Below are 20,164 nucleotides of genomic sequence, written 5' to 3'. Positions count from 1 at the left end.
GGGGGGGTTGTAGTTCACAGTGAATCCGTGGTCCATATTGGTTGTGCATGTCTCCTATTTAACCACCCACTTCCCCCTTTCTCACTTTTACGGTTCCCTCCCAACTCCAAACACTCGCATTCAGCACTCTTTCCAGCAGTCGACGTCTAACTTTAGGTTTCCTTCAGTGGTTGCCTCCTTTTGACAGAAGTCGGGTTTCCATCCATGGACTGAGATGCACCTTTTGATTCCAAACTTTTAGCTCCAGTTGCCCACAAAGTAAGCCTTGTAAGCATTTAAAGAAGAAGGGGGAGAACCACGTTTTGCGCCGGTTCCTCTGGTGTGCCCAACTGTGTTTTGTTTGGTTGTTTTTGTTTTTGTTGTTGTTTTTTTTTTTTTTTGTGGGTGCACCACCACAAAATTAGGTGCACCCAAATTTTTCACTGCAACAGCGCAGTTTTATAGGTTCAGCATTTATTCGTTTCTTTCTTTTTTTTTTTTTTTTTTTTTTTTGAAGAAAATTGCATCCTGTCTTTTTAAGCAATATTGACCCGTAGATGTGTAACTAAAATGTGGTCATCATAAAGTAAAAAAATAGTAATTTTTATGCAGCTGATATTAACTCATTCCCAGCCAATTCTGGACCAAGTCTGAAAAGACGTTTAAAAACGTCTTTGGGAGTGAATGAGTTCATCTTAAATTGAGTATCCTCTCCAGAATATTGAACACTGGCAGTGAAAAGTAGACCAATAAAGAAATTATATTCGATGAATTCATTTTATAGCAGACTCAGGCTTTCGCCACTTTGGCAAATCATGAAATTCACAGCCACATTTTCAGAAACGGGCAGCTGTCAAAATGTCGACTCGATTGTGGAATTTCACACGAGACGAGCGGGCAGGCACCCTAGAGACTCAACTGTTTGTATCGAAGCAATTTCAAAGTCGCCCCATACTATGCCCCCGCTTGCATATTCATGTGGTGGGTGCTCTCTCATTTGCATATTGGGAAGGAAGCCCGGCCACTGCTGCACTGTGCACTGATCTATCCTGCTGTGCTCATGTTTAACCTTCTTTTTGTGCTGTTGTTGTTCACTAATGTTGTCTCTTCCCACCCCTTTCCCCCTGTCTGTTTTTTTTTCCCCCTCCACTCACTCTTTTCGTCACTCTTGCATGCTTATTTCGGACACATCTTGACTTTTTACTCCCACGCGTCACATGCGCCTCTCCTCCCATCAGTCCATCTTCATGTTCCCTCTTTCTTTCTCGTCGTTATCTTCCCTCTCCTCCATCCCGCCGTCGCTCGACTCCATCTCCGAGCTGGAGCGGGGCCTGTCCGACATCTCCGAGGACGGCGACCTCGCCGACGACGGGCACCACGAGGCGGCCGCCTTAAGCGCCGCCCCTGACGCGGAAGCGCTCGCGTACAAACGGACGCCTCCCGCGTCGCCAACCGCGACACGCCCTCGGGCGCGGGCCTCGGACATTGCGGACTCGGAGGGCGAAGGCGGCGGGGCTGAGGGACGCGGCAGGTGGCGCTCGCTGAGAGACGTGGCGAGATACGTTTTTCTCGTGCTTAGCTTCCGTTCCGTGTTGGAAAAGAGCGCCAAGAGGAAGCCGTTTGCCGTTTGGGCTGCCACGGGGAGGCTGGTTGCGTTAGTTTGCAAGTCGGCTCACAGAGTGAAGATTTTTATCATCACAAGGGCCCGAAGTGTGGCCGCTCTGTCAAGACTTCGTCAATTTAAACACACGATAACCTCCAAGTTGATTCAGCTACAGGCGAGATTTTCCAGCACGCAGCCTTGTTTGCCTCTCGTTTCCTTCCCTCACCTTCCACCCCCTTCGCTCACGACCTGTAGCAACCTTCCACCTCCACCCGCAGCGCTCGCCTCCCGCCCCGACGGCCGATCGCTCCGCAGTTGCCTCTCCAAACCCTCCCCGCTCTTGCTGCCCTGCCTCTTGGTGGCCTTCCTGCTGGCCGTCATGTTCACGGCCAGCCGCTCCCTCATCCTGGCCTTGATTTTGGCCGCTCCTCTCGGCCTGACGCTGTGCTACCTGGAGAGGCTGGTCTCCAGCCGCCAGAGGGTCCCGGGCCAGGAGCGTCCCCCCAAACGGGGCGCCCCCTTCCCCTCGGACACCCCCCCGTGCGTCAGGCGCCACACGAGGACGCAGGAGATGTGCGATCCCGCCGCGTAGACGCTCGCATACCCGTTGGCATACCCGTTTTGTTTCGTTCTATTGTTTTGCACCTGCTGAGCTATCATTTTTTTTCTGCTTTTCCCTTTTTTTACTCTTACCGTCAAGCTCACTTTGAAGTTGATAATGCTCCATAGAAAATTTAAAATAATAAGGATATTCTGATTACAGTAGACTAGAATAGTAAAGGAGAGTAACAGTAGACGCCGAAGCAAAGGATTGTAACTTTGCGGCGCTCATTAGTTAGTCGTGCTCAAATACAAAATTTGGATCGGGGGTGAATTTATGTGTCCCCTCAACGTTGATTTAAAAAAAATATATATATTTTTTTGGACATTTTTCTAGCACATCAGGTCCATGAGTTTTTTTTTTGTTTTTAAGTTGGACCTGTAAAACTTTGCCCAATGCGGATTTGACCACCCGTGGTAATTCGCGACGATGACGTTTCAGAAAGAAAATCCACCTGTCGCTGAACCTAACCCTTCATTCATAAATATTTACGAAATATGTGACTATATTTCATATTATCTTAATGTTATATTATTATTAATAGTAGCAGTAGAATTATGAAAACCTGTTGTACGAGAGAAAAAAAAACCGAACCAAAGGCAAGCCAGATTCGGAAGCAGCGCATCCAATTATTCTAAAAAAAAAAAAAAAATTTACTTGGATCGCTGATGTGTTTAAACAAAAAAAATGTAAAAAATGATTGGCCAATAGCGGGAGCCACACCTCCTGCGGGGCGAAGGCGGCATCTGTAAAGCTGACATATTATGTCAAGCAAAATATCCATGAAAAACTTAACGCTTCAGTACATCACGGAGGCTGTCATACATTCTAGAGCACAGGTGCCAAACCCGAAGCCCGGCGGTCAGATCTGGCCTGCCATATCATTTTGTATGGCCCGCGAGAGCAAATCAGGCTTGTCAATTTTTCCATGATGCTTGCTCAAGTCTCAACCAAAATGTAAAATTGTCATATGTTAATCCATCATTACAGAGAGATATTGCAAGCATTATCTCATTATGTACTTATTAAATTCACGTAATCAATGGCTGGACTAACCATTATTCTTGACTCCTGATTTCAAAACTAGTTATCCACCAATTTGTTGTGCACTGAATATGTAATATGTGGAGGTGATTAAACATTTATACGGCTTTACAAAATTCACAGTCATACTGGCCCTCTCAGGGAAACCGTCACCACAATGTGACCCGCAACAAAAATGAGTTTGACACCCCTGTTCGAGAGTAACGTAACATTAACTGTCTTCTCGAACGTATTATATGGTCTTGTTTGAGTTCTCATTTTTCATTTTGCAGGAAAATATTTTTGAAAAATAGGTATATATTATAAAATTGCAAGCATTCATTCGCTGAATTCAAAATAAGTGAAGAATTTGGAAATGTTCATATTAAATCAAGTATTTTGCCATTTTTATACGATTACCCCCAAAAAAGCCACATTTTAAGCGCGCGCGTGGAAATTTATTTTTTAATGTTAAAACATTCATGTAATTAAAAAAAAAAAAATCAAATAGTTAATAGTGACAGATTTGTTATACTTAAGTATTTTAACAAGGCAACACGAAGGAAATTATTGTATTGTAACAACCTTTTTGCCTCACGACCTTTGGAGCGATGACCGAACACAGCGCCGAGCGCTTCGCTGTACATCGCGACAAATCGAAGCCCAAATTAGATTAATTGCACTTGTCATGTCGCGGAAACGTGCTTACATTTTCGTTGTTGCCCGTACAAATTGGAATTGCACTGTAAAGGTATGAGCAAAGTGGAGTCATGTACTTATGTTGCTTTTTGTGCTGTAGTGGAGCTCAAGCGACGCCTTATTTACGCCTTCGCGGCCGAGCTAGCTCGTGCACTTCATGAACTCAAAACATATTTTCCCATCATCCATTTCATTTTATTTTTTGACTTTCTCCGCGCCCCTCCAATCTCCATTCTCTTATCGCTATGGCAACGATGCCCAAGGTTGAGGAGGCGGATTCGAACCCCGGCCGTGTGGAAGCCCCGCCCGCCCAGGTCTGTAGTGGGAGGGGCTGTCTCTTCCCAGCATGCTTTGCGGAGTGTGTTTTCAGAATTCGTTCAAGTGTGCGGTGATTGCTCGCTTTGTGTTGACGCTTGAATTTGAGGTTGTTTTGGGGGGCATGATGACATCATTTTTTGCATTCCGGACCCACTCCTGCAATCTAGAAAGCAAAAGTTTAATGTTTGATGAACATCTGTGGCTTTTTTTTTTAAAAAATGTGTATGTGTGACTCGTTGAAATTGCAGAATGGGTCCCAAGGGGCAAAATTGGTCGCAAGTGGGCACTTTGACCTTCCGTTTTGGTCGCATGCTGCACCTTTACGTGTGCTTGGAGTGGGTGAAATTCTGTTTGTGGGTTTTTTTTTTTTTTTTGTGGTCTGTTGCCATTGAGGTGTTTTCACGCAAGTGCTCCATTCAAGTTCATTCAACTGCAGTTTGAGGTGGTGTTGCTTTTTTCTTTTCTTTTTTGTGCGTTTTTATTTTTGTTCACATGAAATGTTTATTTACTTTAAATGTAGACTTTTTTTTCCCTCCCCATTTATTAACTGATGGTTGTTTTTCCACATTTATTTTAAAAAATGTCTTCCTTTCAATTGGGGTTTTTAATCGGCTTCTTTTGTTGCTATTCATTTGTTTAATCACGTTTGGTTTCTATTTGTGCTGTATGTCCACCTTCCAGAGTCCAATGAGAGTGCGTGTGGATAATATTTATGTGAGGCACAGTAATTTGATGTTAGAGGTTGGTACTTCCGCGTCGTGCAATTGAGAGCCAACAATCAGAGCGTGCGGTGTTTTGTTGTGTGCTTGCCACCGGCGGCTTTGCCTGGCGCTCGATTGCAGCGGACTCGCACCGCTTTCCCTTTCTCTCAGCCGCACCGGCAGGCTCTCGTTTGCATGCTCGCCGTCCCTCTCCGCGACCGTTGTCAAACACGTCAGCGTTGCGAGCACGTCGCAGGGTGCAATGGTCTGCAATTCACGAGGTGGCCATTTTGGACAGCTTCACTTGGAGATGTGCAAATGGCGAAGTGGTTTACGGCTTAGAATCAGAGGTGACAAAAGTACCGTATTTTCTGCACGATAAGGCGCTTCGGATTATGAGGCTCACCTTCAATGAATGGCTTATTTTAATTTTGTTTTCATTTGTAGGGCGCACTGCATTATAAGGCACATAAGCCGTAATAGTGGCTGCGGTTGCGCTATGAATCCACTAGATGGTGCTACACTAAAGGGAATACAATACAGCCTTATTGATATAGAGCCGTCACAACGGCTGCAGCTGTAACAATGAGAACTGGTCACAAAAAAATTGACATGAAACAGAAATACAAAAAGGCATACAAAGCTCGTGGGCTTACACCCACTTAGAAGTCTTGCTTGTCTCCTTCTTCCTTCGTTTAGTCAGTAGTTCACGATAATTTTGGTATGATCTTTGTTTCATAATGGCTGCGCACTGCTCACAAAGTAGTTTTGAGTCTGTTGGAGTGTGTGTTGGCGAATGCACATGTCAATTAGTGTCGGGCAGAACGCCTTTTAGGTTACAACTGGTTCCTGCTAGTAATCGCCACAAGATGGAACAGGAACACGAACAGGGAAACATCTCATTGGGAAATATAAAGAGACTGTGAGACCATATATAAGGCGCATCGGATTATAGGGCGCATTGTCTGCTTTTGGAAAAATTGAATGCTTTTAGGTGCGCCTTACAATGCGGAAAATACGGTACTCGCAATTTGTACACACGTTGAGGTACTGATATATTCAATCCTTAAGATTGCTGCTAATGGTAGAAATCCTGGAAAAAAAATCTACTTTTACTTTTTATTATTTACAAAAAAAATTTGCCACCTCTGCTTTGAATGTATACATCACACCAAGCAGGCTAAGTCCTCGCAATGGCTGCACTGTGAACGGACCGTTGCGCACGAACCGCGCACGAGGAATGCTGTTCCGACCCCGTGGACTGCAATGTTTTTTTTTTTTGAGTTGAAGATTTTGATGACTGCTGCCTGCCTACCCCGACTAACCCTGCCTCAGTAACCCGCCCGCAGGAGGAAACCTCCCTCCTCTTGCTGTCTGATGATTATCAAGTGATATGCGGTTTGCTAACCAAACTAATACAACCACAATTGCAACATGGAGGTGATCGTGAAGGCCAACGCAGCATAGAAAAGTAGAAGTGCTTCATTGCATCCTGAATTGGTTCACATACTGGACCGACATAAATACCAACCATCTTTTCCGATGAGAAAAAAATAATGATTAGGATTAGCCTCAAACTATGATGGAAAATGGTTTAGTAGTTGTTGCATAATCCAATAATAATGTGGCTCAGGTAATTTCTAATGAAAGAAAGAAAAACACCATTTTGCTGCTGTTGATCCCCTGTATTTGCGGTATATTTAGCAATAAATGAATGATTTTTTTGTTCATAATTGTTCATACTTGAAAAATATAACCTGTTCAAAAGTCAGCCATCTCCAGCCCCAATTTGTGTGTCAATCCCATCTGACCGAAAAGTCGGAGACAGAAGGCGAGACATATGAGGTGCCAATCATTTGTCGTGCAATTTTGTTTTTTGTTTTTTTTTAAATAAAAAAAGTACATCAAAATGTTAGCTAGATTACAAAAATAAGAAACTTGGTATTCCCCCGCCCCCCCAGAAAATAAATATATATATTTTTGGGGGGGAGTGGGGATATAATTTTTTTGGGGGGGGGACCAAGTTCCTTATTTTTCTAATGAATAAGATCATATTAACAGATTAGCTTGAAAATGTAAAAGAAGAATACTCTTGGTGGTTATGACATAAATTCGAGTCAAAATACAGAAAATTTTATGCAAAAAAATTGAATTAAAAAAAAAACATTGTAAGGGAAGAAAATGTGAGTCACAAAATTTAATTAGACACAAATAATACTCTGGTGGTTTCCGAGTGTTTATAACGGTAATTTTTATAAACCATTAAATTAGATTTTTTTTTTTGAAAGATGACAAAATAAACACTACAAATTCAAGAAATTTCATGAATTTAAAAAATATATATTCGTAATAAAGTAACAGACAGAAATGGAGCTCAACCAATCCAGATGTTTTGGGCAGTCCTTCATAAGATCACCTCCAATGCAAAGAAAGAAAAGTCCATGTACTGTAAGAAAATGGCGGATGCCCTGCTTCCACTCTGGCCAGCGCACATGATCACCGCCACCACTGTGGCAAGCCAAGCATCACGTTCATTTGAAAAGTCACTGCGAGGCCACAGTGAAATCTGGCGTCTGTCTTGACAGCCTAACGTTCCTGTGACCAAATATCCCATCATCCCTCTTTCTTCCTTCCTTGTTCCCATCTTATTGCCCCCCTCCCCCTACCCACATCCCTCCATCCATACGTAACCTCCATCCCCCCCTCTTGCTTCCCCTCCCTCCCCTCACATCAGGACCATGATAAGACCCAAGAGGAAGTTCTGAAACACCAGGCTAGCGTTAGCGAGCTCAAGCGCTCTTTTATGGAGGCGCCGCCTCCCTCCCCTCCGCAGCACAACTTGTGGGAGAAGCGCATCACCTCCTCTCCTGCCACCACCCCGCGCGTTCAGCAGCCCACAACGGTATGTCCCGTCCGGACCGGCCCTTCCGGTTTCGTACACAACATAATGTCGAAATCTGCTCTGAAACGCGCCACTTTCCACACGTTTAGTACTGTATTGGCCCGAATATAAGATGTTTTTTGCATTGAAATAAGACTGTAAAAGTGGGGGTCGTCTTATATTCGGGGTCTAGACATTATACCCATTCACGACGCTAGATGGCGCCAGATATCATTGAAGCGAATGCTAAACTTGACTCCCCAGGCCAAAGTGAACCCCTGTCACGAAGAATAAAAATAAAAATAGCGGTAGCACAAAGAAGAAAAATAAAAAATAGCGGTAAGAAAGAAAAGAGAAGAAAATAATAGAAGAGATAACAGAAAATGGAGAAACGTAGCGACAATCTGGAGAAAAGTGGGTCGAAGATCGGCAGCTGAGGAAAAGTTATGATGTAATTTACATTTTAAAAACCAGAAGTCATTCATTTACGAATGTGATTGCACTTTAGTTTACATATTTAAATGTTCAGATATTAAGATTTGAATGAGGAGAAATAACATGCTTTTTCTTTCAAATATATTGTTATAAGCATTTGTTTCACATGTACTGTAATTATTTTCTGTATAAAAATTAATTTGGTGTTCAAAAAGTCTGTTTTCAATCTTGAGTCTGGAAAAAGAAGGGGTCGTCTTATAAACAGGGCCGTCTTATATTCGGGCCAATGCGGTATTTAGTGGACATTTTTATTCCTTCCTTCTTTAGTCGGACCAGAAGACATTTTCTGCTTCTCGGTGTGGAATTTAATTCAAAGTGTAACAATGACATATTCATGAGCGCTTATAATTTTGTGTGGAGTTTGCATGTTCTCCCTGGGCCTGCGCGGGTTTTCTCCGGGTACTCCGGTTTCCTCCCACATTCCAAAAACATGCATGGCAGGCTGATTGAACACTTCAAATTGTCCCTCGGTGCGAGTTTGAGCGCGGATGATTGTTCGTCTCTGTGTGCCCTGCGATATGCTGGCAACCGGTTCAGGGTGTCCTCCGACTACTGCCCGAAGACAGCTGGGATAGGCTCCAGCACCCCCCGCGACCCTTGTGAGGATAAACCGGTTCATAAAATGAATAAATGAATTATTACAACATGCTGTATAGGACACACGTAGCAATTTATCGAGCCAAGGCCACATGTGCTTTCTAAATTCATCCACAGTACATTTTACGAGTGTCTGGGGTATGTTATGGAAAGATTTCGAGCAGCGTTTTTTTGCGATGACGCGTTACACAACATGCCAGCGCGACCATGTTATGCCGTGTGAAAGTTGGCCGTGTGATTGACGTGTGCGACGGCTGCCTGTGTGTGTGCGTGTGTGTGTGCGTGTGTGCGTGTGTGTGTGAGAGATGCAGGTGCCTGTAACAGATGCAGCATCAACCGCAGCTTTTGCAGCGGATAACAGCGACACCAAAGAACCCATCAAGGTGCTCTAACCTTCACTCCGTTTCTTTTTCCATCCAGTGCAGATTCCCATCCGCACGACGTCCATCGATATGTCCTGTTCTTTTTTTTGTTTTTCCCCGATAACATCTTTTCTGCATCTCCTCCCCCCACCTCCACTTTTATGTCCAATGATCATATTTTGTTTTTGTTTTTGTCTCCCATGCTGTGTGTGTGCGTGCGTGGGTGTGTGTGCGCGCACCTCATTTTGTGTGCGTGCGCGACGTGTCCACGCGCCTGTGCGTGCGTGTGTGTTTAGACGACGGAAGTTGAAATTGAAGAAACTGTTGTGGTGCGAGAGATTTCCACCAAACCCGTCGTCCCGGACGAGCACGCGCAGGGAGCGAAAGCGGAAGAGGCCGCGCAGAAGAAGAAGATGAAGCAGCGCGAGAGCGTTTCGTCAGAGAGCGAAAGCGAGGACGAGGCGGAATATCACCCCAACGTGTCCGTGTCCATCTCCCACACTCAAATTCCAGAGGAGAGAGAGGAGGAGGAGGAGGAAGAGGAGCAGGAGAAGTTGACGGAGGTTAGCCAGACCGCCCAATCTGTAAATCCAGAGGAAGAGAAGAAAGAAGTAGAAGAAGCCACGGTGACCCCCGGCGAAGCTCCCAATGGTCCAACCCAGCACGCGGAGGCCGACGCCCGGCCAGTGGCTCCCGTACACGAAGAGGAAGTGCCCAAAGTGAACGGCGAGGCCACGGTGGTGGACGCGCGTCCGCAGGTTATTTGTTGCTCTCAGGTAAAGTCAGGGGGCTACCACCTGCGGAGCTTCCGGGCTCATCAAAACCCCCACACCCCGCCGAAACACGCTTTTTCCTTCCCGCTTCCCAACCGTGTCGCTCTCCTTCCTGCTTTGGCGTCAACATTTAGGCACCGTGTGCATTCTTTCAAATCTTGAGGAAAAAGAAGAAAAAAAAAAGTGTCCTTTCAGAGTCACATTTTTTTTTAAGTTATGTTATTGTGACAGTAACCTTTATAACACACGGTTCCAGCAAAATTGCCTTGTCAGAGACTTAACAGATGCCCCGGCATTTAAACTCATTAAAACACACAGAAACTTATTAAAGCACACTTTTTGAAGGATTCGATGGCGACTCGAACGAGACTTCTCACTCGCACATTGAGGCCCTGCGTGCTTGCTTCAAGCTGTTTGTCACTTCCAATTGTGGTTTATTTTAAAACTGACATATAAAACAAAGGCGAGCACCAAAATGTTTACATAAACCATAGAAGGCAGTTAGCTTAATGCTAACATGGACTCAAAATGCAATAGCCTCACAGTCGGAGATTAGCATTGATGTTATGGTAATTAGAGGCCTTCAAGCAACTGCTACTTTATCTCACACACACACACACACACACACACACACACACACACACACACACACACACACACACACACACACACACAACATATACCTGTACAAATCCCCGAAATAGATTTAAAAAAACTTTTTGAAAATATTTTTTTTTACCCCTTCACAACAAATTTAAACCTATTCAAAATCAGTTTTTGTAGTTTCCCGTAACATTCACATTTTCAACAAAATGAATTGAACATTTTCTATCCAAACACAGAATTATTAATATAATTTCATCGAACGAAAGTCTGATTGCTTCATGCTAACATAATGTGAAACACCATCGACTGGCTAATGCAACTTAGCATAGATTTGACTTGAATTTCAACTTTCAAACAACTGCTGCTTGAACGCACGGAGCAACAACGCATACCAACAGGACAACCGCGTCCGTTACGGCGCTGATACTTTCCGCCGTCCTCCCCTGGCTTTTGTGAAGGGTGTAAAAGGGGCTTATCTATCCGCTGCGTTCACCGCATCGCTTGCCGCCGTGCACTTGTGTGTCGTGACGTCAAACGGGGCATGTTGAGTGCGTGACGCTTGTTTGTAGGCCAGTCTTTGTGCGGTGTTTGATCATGTGGCGGCGTACCTGTGCATGTGTCGCATGTTCTTCCCACATTAGGCCAGTGGCGCCCGGTGGTCAACTGGCTTGTCGCTATAGCAACGCATCGGCGACAACCAGCCAACTGTCGCCCACTCGGCTGAATGTCATCTTTGCATGTTGTGTGTACACTTGGTTGGTGCGTGTTCTGTATTTATTTTTTTATTTTTTCACCGCCCCGCATGTCGACACCAAAGATTTTGCTGCTTGTTTTTGCTGCTCTCAATCCTGCGTTTGTTGTGTTTCATGATGTTCTCTATAAGCAGAGTCTGCCCACTCCAAAAATGTTTGATTTTTAAGGACCTCTATTTCTGCCACGTTATTGATCATGCATTGTTGAATTTGAAAATTGATTTTAAGCTTCTGCGAGGTTGGCTTGGGTCGGCTCTGCTTTGCTACAATTGTGAAGTGTGTGAATGTTTGTATGGTGGGTTGTTGTGAGGGAAAGCTTCCCATTCAATAGGATCAATGGCGCTCTCAGAAAGTAACACAATTTAAATAACTGATACAGTGGTACGTCGACTCACGCAGTTAATTGGTTCTGGAAGAAATTTCTTAACTAGAAAATTTTGTAAGTCGAGACGCGTTTTCCATGTAAATGCCCTAATTCGTTCCAAGATCCCCCAAAAACTCAGACATAAATGTCTAATGAAGATGCTAGGTAATTGCGAATGGCAGAGTATGTTGCGTTCAAGATACTCGGAGCTGTGAGTAGCAGCCCATACTGTATTTTTACCTCTCGTATCTTGAAATTTCTTTCGTAACAAGAGGCAATATGTTCCTGTTGAGACGTTTCGTAACTTGAAAATTTTGTATGAAGAAATGTTCATAAGTAGAGGTACCACTGTACTAAAAGAAGACCCATTGCTAATAAAGTTTAACCCTTTTCATGCACCAATAATGAATAACCTGATAACATGATAAACTGTCCATTGTAGTAACCGCTGTCCCTTTGGCCAGCACTCCCAATGATTCTGAAGGCTTTGGGTAGATTAAGTTAACTCGGCAACACAAAGGGGCTGAAATCTAATTGGATAAAAAACTAATAATAATTTTAAGTGAATGTATAGAACTTAATGGAACCAATTTTTAGTTGTAAATGTAGGTCAGCGCTTTTGTGAAGAAGGCCGTGTTTAATATATTGAATAGGAAGTGCCCCCCCCCCCCGCACCCCCGTCCCCACTCCCAAACAATGTTTGTCCTTCCTAACAAGCTAATTTTTCTTTTAATGTCTTAACCCTCCTTCCATCTCTCTGTCGTTCCCCCTAACCAGCCCCCCGTGGTTAAGACAGAAATGGTGACAATATCGGACACGTTTGCGGCGCAGAAGACCGAGATCGCGACCAAGGAAGTGCCCATCGTGCACACGGAAACCAAGACCATCACATACGAGGCCGCACAGGTGCATGTCCGAAGGCGGATCGTCATCCCGTGTGCATGTTTGAAGGCTTGATTCGTCCCTGGACAATGCAAATGACAGATTCATTCCCTTTTTTCCACCCGCAGGAAAAGAGTTGTTAAGGAGGAATAGAAATCATTCTTTGGTTTTTTTGTTTTTTTTTCCTCACACTATTTTTTTTCCCAGCTGGACGGAAGCGGCGACGGAGAGCCCGGAGTTCTGATGACGGCTCAGACAATCACCTCGGAATCTTTATGCACCACCACCACCACGCACATCACCAAGGTGTGAAAACACACACACACACGCACATACACGTGATTGTACTTTTACACTGTGGTGGCATAAATCACTTCTCTAACACACATTTTAAGTGACCGTGAATTCGAAAACTGGGTATTAACCCCTTTCAGGTACAGCGGTTACTCCAGTGGACAGCTTGCCACGTTATCAAGGAATCCAGGGTGCGTGAAAAGGGTTTAATGTAACTGTGCAACGTGCCATTGCAGACGTTAAAGGGCGGCCTGTCGGAGACGAGGATCGAGAAACGCATCGTCATCACCGGCGACTGCGACATCGACCACGACGAGGTCAGTGTTAAGTGTTTTTTTCCCGAATGGCCTTAATTGATACCGTTCTGCGTTCAAAGTCCTCTGAAACAAAACTACCGAAAAAAGGTTTGTCGTCTGAGCGGTTCATGGTCGAAACGCCGCCGGCGACATGTGGAGCATGTTGCTCTTGCTGACCAAAGATTCACATTGATTGCCCGTTACCTTTGAATCCTATTCCATATTCATGTGGGCTGCGAGCGAAAGAAAATACCGTATTTGCTCAGAAAGTGGCTATTCCTCCATTCAAACCCGGAACCTCCTAACTGTGAGGCAGGCATACTCACTACTGGGCTACCTTGCTCCCATCAGTAACAAATGTTTAGTCACCTCATTTGACGAAACGCTGTCGTTTGCAACCACTCAGCCCATTTGACCTCGATGATTTCTAAAATATTGAGACTGAACACAATTTTTATTAAAAAAAAAAAAATTCATAAGGTCACTTTTTGCCTATTGTAGGTCATTCTACTGTACAATGTATGCTCCCTATATTATTGTATTCCAAAAATGCTAGTGTTATGCCCCGCGAAGTCTGGAGTTGAATAAATAATTGCCACCATTTGATTGAATACGGTATGCTGAGATCTGCATGCATCTGCCCCGCCATTGCTTTGTTATTCCTTGAGCAAATGTAAGCGCATTCCGGCATCTTACATTTCTACATAGAACATATTCAGCATTTTTTTATTTTTTTTAATTTGGAATGTGCTTTTTTTTTGAAATGTTCCTAGCCGATGTCCACGCTGGCCATTTTCAAACGTGAAATGGCGCACGTCATAGCGATGGCACATTTTGGCTTCCGTTGTCATTTTCTTTGTTTTTGTGTTGTCTTTTTTTTTTCTTTCTCCCATTTTGTTTCACTTTCCCTCGGTTTGTTACATCGGCTGCTTCGTGCTCGCCGCCGCCTCCTTGTGGCCATGCTACGCTACTGCAGGCTCTGGCCCAGGCCATTAAGGAGGCCAAAGAGCAACATCCTGACATGTCTGTCACCAGAGTGGTTGTTCATAAAGAGACCGAACTGGCCGAAGAGGAGGATTGACGCAACTCAGGTATTAGTTGTCATAATATTGTTTTTTTTTGTTTGCTAGAGGATAATAAACAGTGTCCAGTGGGTCGTGAATTACCACCAGTAGGAAAATGGGTCAAAACAGTTGGAAAGCAGTAATCTACAGCAAGAAACTATCACCCCCCCTCTCTTACATGCAGAGCTGAAGGGCCCGTCGGAGATGTCAAGAACCTCTCCGCCTCCCGCGACCACTGTCTTGGACCTTGACTGACAGAAGAGGCGCAAGAAGAAGACAACCAATTCTCAACCCCCGCCCCAAAAAATAACAATCAAGAAAATTATAACACACTCTGAGGGAGCAAAAGAACCACATTGTTAGCTTAATATTCGTAGCATGTTTTTACTTCTTTTTTGATGTTTTTCCATAGTGCTTTTATTTTATTATTATAATTTTTATTTTTTGGGGGGGACATAAATGAGACAAGAATACAAAGACGGGGTGCTTTTATAAGTCATGAAAAATTATCATTATCATTTATTAAACTAGACACTAAAGTTTCACATTTTGGGAAAAGTTTGGTATCAGCCTGTCCCCTGTAGTGGTGGGGGGAGAAAGCTACATAATCTAAAATAATATTTAAAAAAAAAAAAAATCTCACATTATTTTTTTTTTAATGTTCATAACACAATATCTTCCCACCCCTGCTCTAATGTGAATAGTGCGGCGCCTTCCCTCACATCAATAAACATAATCATAACCCAAACCAAAACACTCACATACTAATGGTACAAACAAGTGGTGACATATACCAACCACTCGTTTTCATTCCTCAAAGTTTCTTCCGGTTTTCAGTCCTCACTTTCAAAGAAAAAAATAAGCCGTAAAAAGAACATACACTTGATACAAAGCTTTCAATCTTTTTTTTTTTTATATACTAAATGTGAACGGGTTTAGGCTACAACTGACTTATCTACAGATAAGGTGATAGCAGACACAACTTTTCCTGTACCCGTGAAGGGGGTGCAGGCTTGATTGGGAGATTTTTTTTTTAAGTTGTTTTAATGTGAAAGCACATCTTGTGGACCATGAAGGTATCGCAGCGTGAGTTTGTAAGCATCGAGATGACATCCACGTAGAGTTTATGTAGGTTAGGCTCATTATTAAAGATGGCTACGGACAGGTTGTGCAGTTCTTTGGAACACGCTGATTTTTGGAGGCAACAGAGAATGTATATCGGATGATTTGAGATGCCCTATGTGACACATTTTCAACAGCAGCGGCATTGTGTCGGATAAAAAAAAAAAAAACATTCCACCCGTCTAGACTGGAAACTTTTTAAAAATTGGATTTGTTCAAATTGATACACTTTTCCACACCAAATCTTCTAAAAGGTGAAATATTTTAATCCAATGTTTATTTTTTTAAACAATGGAGTTTTCTTAAAAACACTGGTCTTAACTGCGATGTACGGTCATGACATTCCACCGGAGGAAGAAGCCGGAAAATATTGATTTCTCACTTCTGTCTTTTTTGATGCATATGATGTCACAACTCTATCTGTAGCTTTACTCTGCCCACATTTGATTTTCTCTGTGACTATGTGGTCCATTTTTTTTTCATTTTTGTAATGTTGCCGAGCGGATTTATTTTTTTTCTTTTTTGGGATTAAACCCCACAACAATTGACATGTTGTTTCACTCTGAGTTGCAGGTTGCAGTATAAATGGAGCAGTGGGGCTGCAAATTCTGGTAATATTATATTTGAGCTACCAAAATTCCTGAAACCAACGCGGTGTCACAAAGTCACTCAATGCTGCCTTAATACACATGCGTGTGTGTATGTTACGTGTGTGTGTGTGTATTCCATTTATTCGGACCAGCTGCAGCGTTATTTTGTGCCCCTCACCCCAAAAAAATAAAATAAAATAAAAATAATTCACACAGAAAAAAAACAAGGATTTGGGAAGTTAACAGGCAGCCCCATTGCTCCTGAGTGGTCCAGATTCTTTCTATCCAGCAACTTAATTGCCCTGTATCACCCCTGCAAACACACACAAATCAAGTCCTTGTATAACAGTTAAAATAAAGGATTGTAATACTCTTTTAGGTGTGTTCCTTTCTTGCTCCGTATTTTAAGTCCAAGGTTGTCTGGTGTACGCATGCGCGCCGATGCTTCTTCTCCTGCTGTACATTGCGGTGGACCAGCCTGAAGATGGCGCTCGTGTCGTGTGAAAACCCCGTCAGATCAGCTTCCACTGCGGACGGAGCAACAATATAAAATGGTATTACAGTATTGCTTGGCGTACTGACACCACTTTTTACGTCAGAACTATGCCTTTGAAGGTAACGCTGAATTGCAAGTTGATCTGGGCATGCGCGTTTCACCGGCTCTACAACGGAAGTGCAATTAAAATAACAAAAATTTGCTTTCTTATAGTTGAATAGATTTATTTTAAGTTAGATTATAATCATGACCGTAATACATAGTATATTAAAATACTTTTTTAATCTAAAAAAATATTTAAAAAAAAAAAAAATCTCACATTATTTTTTTTTTAATGTTCATAACACAATATCTTCCCACCCCTGCTCTAATGTGAATAGTGCGGCGCCTTCCCTCACATCAATAAACATAATCATAACCCAAACCAAAACACTCACATACTAATGGTACAAACAAGTGGTGACATATACCAACCACTCGTTTTCATTCCTCAAAGTTTCTTCCGGTTTTCAGTCCTCACTTTCAAAGAAAAAAATAAGCCGTAAAAAGAACATACACTTGATACAAAGCTTTCAATCTTTTTTTTTTTTATATACTAAATGTGAACGGGTTTAGGCTACAACTGACTTATCTACAGATAAGGTGATAGCAGACACAACTTTTCCTGTACCCGTGAAGGGGGTGCAGGCTTGATTGGGAGATTTTTTTTTTAAGTTGTTTTAATGTGAAAGCACATCTTGTGGACCATGAAGGTATCGCAGCGTGAGTTTGTAAGCATCGAGATGACATCCACGTAGAGTTTATGTAGGTTAGGCTCATTATTAAAGATGGCTACGGACAGGTTGTGCAGTTCTTTGGAACACGCTGATTTTTGGAGGCAACAGAGAATGTATATCGGATGATTTGAGATGCCCTATGTGACACATTTTCAACAGCAGCGGCATTGTGTCGGATAAAAAAAAAAAAACATTCCACCCGTCTAGACTGGAAACTTTTTAAAAATTGGATTTGTTCAAATTGATACACTTTTCCACACCAAATCTTCTAAAAGGTGAAATATTTTAATCCAATGTTTATTTTTTTAAACAATGGAGTTTTCTTAAAAACACTGGTCTTAACTGCGATGTACGGTCATGACATTCCACCGGAGGAAGAAGCCGGAAAATATTGATTTCTCACTTCTGTCTTTTTTGATGCATATGATGTCACAACTCTATCTGTAGCTTTACTCTGCCCACATTTGATTTTCTCTGTGACTATGTGGTCCATTTTTTTTTCATTTTTGTAATGTTGCCGAGCGGATTTTTTTTTTTCTTTTTTGGGATTAAACCCCACAACAATTGACATGTTGTTTCACTCTGAGTTGCAGGTTGCAGTATAAATGGAGCAGTGGGGCTGCAAATTCTGGTAATATTATATTTGAGCTACCAAAATTCCTGAAACCAACGCGGTGTCACAAAGTCACTCAATGCTGCCTTAATACACATGCGTGTGTGTATGTTACGTGTGTGTGTGTGTATTCCATTTATTCGGACCAGCTGCAGCGTTATTTTGTGCCCCTCACCCCAAAAAAATAAAATAAAATAAAAATAATTCACACAGAAAAAAAACAAGGATTTGGGAAGTTAACAGGCAGCCCCATTGCTCCTGAGTGGTCCAGATTCTTTCTATCCAGCAACTTAATTGCCCTGTATCACCCCTGCAAACACACACAAATCAAGTCCTTGTATAACAGTTAAAATAAAGGATTGTAATACTCTTTTAGGTGTGTTCCTTTCTTGCTCCGTATTTTAAGAGTCCAAGGTTGTCTGGTGTACGCATGCGCGCCGATGCTTCTTCTCCTGCTGTACATTGCGGTGGACCAGCCTGAAGATGGCGCTCGTGTCGTGTGAAAACCCCGTCAGATCAGCTTCCACTGCGGACGGAGCAACAATATAAAATGGTATTACAGTATTGCTTGGCGTACTGACACCACTTTTTACGTCAGAACTATGCCTTTGAAGGTAACGCTGAATTGCAAGTTGATCTGGGCATGCGCGTTTCACCGGCTCTACAACGGAAGTGCAATTAAAATAACAAAAATTTGCTTTCTTATAATTGAATAGATTTATTTTAAGTTAGATTATAATCATGACCGTAATACATAGTATATTAAAATACTTTTTGTCGCACGAGTTTGTGGATTTTTACTTGCCAACATTCTTAAATGGTAACCATGGCGTCCGTTTCAATTGCCTACGTCATCGACTGGGGACTTTAACCCATTTCCATCTCCGTCAATTCGTCAACAAACTACGCAAGTACATTTTTAAAAACATTGCTTTGTGGTTTCCAGTTGTCCAACATGGTCAATATGCCCTCAAAAATATAATTTCTGACCACAAAGTCAGTTTACCGAAGTACTGAATTGTACAGTTTTATGCGTCGCGATTAAGTTCTAATCTAATTTACATTTACGTTTGCCTGCGTTGGCTAGCGCAGTGAATAAATCCACCTAAGAGTGTCGATACGTGGGTATAAAGGAGCTTATTGATGACTTGGAACCAAATATAAACGCTTTCGATGCGGAATTGTGATGAACCTAATTGGTTGAACTTTGAACTCTTAAGATCGAGGTCATTTGGGCTGTTCTGAACTTCTTAAAAGTATAGATTGACACACTTCACAATAATTGATAATCGTTTATAATATAAATAATGGGTTGGTTGTTACATCATTGTCCGCCAAATTTCATTTCGTGTTAGCGAAAGGAAGGCAGCACTTTATGGACTAAAATATTGGGACATTATTCTGCGCTTACCCTGGTTGAGCTTCCAATGGAGATAGACCACGAGTTGCAACAAGAGTATGCAAACAGACACAAATAGGCCGAACAGGCACAGTTGTAGGAAGTTGTCCGTCTCCCTGTCTGTCCGTGTGACTGTCTGTCTCAGGAACAGAGCCAGGTCGGCCCAGGGCCCGCTCAGGACCTCCATCCCACTCCTGAAAGACACCAAGACACATGGACTGACATGGTAAATCACTTTTTAAGGCATTTATAATTGGATATTTGTCGTCATGGGTTACCATCCTTGAAACATGGCGAGTTTCAGAGCTGGAAGAAATATATTTGATAACTTATGATGCTTTGATTCTTACAAAGGAGTGTTGGGACAGCACTGAAAATGTTTTTAAAAAAAACATGACAAGAACAAAGCAAAAGTGATTCGTGTTCCGCAAAGATCGAATCGAAGACGTTCCACCTTTCATCCACAAGGTTTCTTCAGTTCTAAATGAGCAAACTCAGCATTGTCAATTCAATGCTGGGTAGAAGAGAGCGATGACCTCGACATTGTCGAGCCCAAGCAACCCCTCCACACACACATGGCACAACATCAGAGAGCAGTTTGCTCGGGTCCACAGTCAGCAGTTCATTTGCATCTCAAAAAGAAGGTGCCTTGCTTTGAGGACAACAATACTGCACGGGGAGGACGGCTGGTTTGAAAGACGTCGAATCCATTGATATAAACACATGCCAAGGTTTGCATCATCACCTATCATCTGCCTTTATCAATGCCTTGACCTCTTGGTCCCCTCACCCCCGACAGACACACACAAATTGTCTCCGCAGCAAGAGTGGCCACTAACGAGCCAGGCTAGTGAACGACCGGGTGGGCCGAAAGAGGG

At 42.8% G+C, this 20,164-nt stretch overlaps 1 protein-coding gene and 1 long non-coding RNA gene across 13 annotated transcripts in view; one reads left to right on the top strand and one right to left on the bottom strand.

Moving 5' to 3' along the window:
• epb41l2 (erythrocyte membrane protein band 4.1 like 2) overlaps positions 1–16,377 on the top strand; it is a 37,961-nt gene extending 21,584 nt beyond the window's left edge. For 2 of the 12 annotated variants that reach the window (XM_019859358.1, XM_019859363.1), the window contains exons 15-24: positions 4,169–4,219; positions 4,905–4,964; positions 7,659–7,826; positions 9,209–9,280; positions 9,556–10,035; positions 12,532–12,660; positions 12,844–12,942; positions 13,167–13,247; positions 14,203–14,317; positions 14,475–16,377. In XM_019859358.1, coding sequence (XP_019714917.1) covers positions 4,169–4,219; positions 4,905–4,964; positions 7,659–7,826; positions 9,209–9,280; positions 9,556–10,035; positions 12,532–12,660; positions 12,844–12,942; positions 13,167–13,247; positions 14,203–14,307 — 1,245 coding nt within the window. In that variant the 3' untranslated portion in view covers positions 14,308–14,317; positions 14,475–16,377. Of the gene's footprint in view, positions 1–1,217; positions 3,229–4,168; positions 4,220–4,904; positions 4,965–7,658; positions 7,827–9,208; positions 9,281–9,555; positions 10,036–12,531; positions 12,661–12,843; positions 12,943–13,166; positions 13,248–14,202; positions 14,318–14,474 lie in introns of those variants that run through there. The other 10 variants (XM_019859388.1, XM_019859395.1, XM_019859370.1 and 7 more) reach the window with 10 other exon arrangements.
• Positions 16,378–17,812: 1,435 nt separating this feature from the next.
• LOC109509687 (uncharacterized) overlaps positions 17,813–20,164 on the bottom strand; it is a 4,977-nt gene continuing 2,625 nt past the window's right edge. The window contains exons 2-3 of the long non-coding RNA XR_002166988.1: positions 19,299–19,480; positions 17,813–18,413 (exon numbers count right to left, since the gene is read on the bottom strand). This is a non-coding gene — a long non-coding RNA (uncharacterized LOC109509687). The remainder of the gene's footprint in view (positions 18,414–19,298; positions 19,481–20,164) is intronic.

The sequence above is a fragment of the Hippocampus comes genome, unplaced genomic scaffold (assembly GCF_001891065.2).
Source record: "Hippocampus comes isolate QL1 unplaced genomic scaffold, H_comes_QL1_v1.1 scaffold164, whole genome shotgun sequence".
Classification (NCBI taxonomy): Eukaryota; Metazoa; Chordata; class Actinopteri; order Syngnathiformes; family Syngnathidae; genus Hippocampus; species Hippocampus comes.
This window is presented reverse-complemented; position numbering and strand designations above follow the sequence as displayed.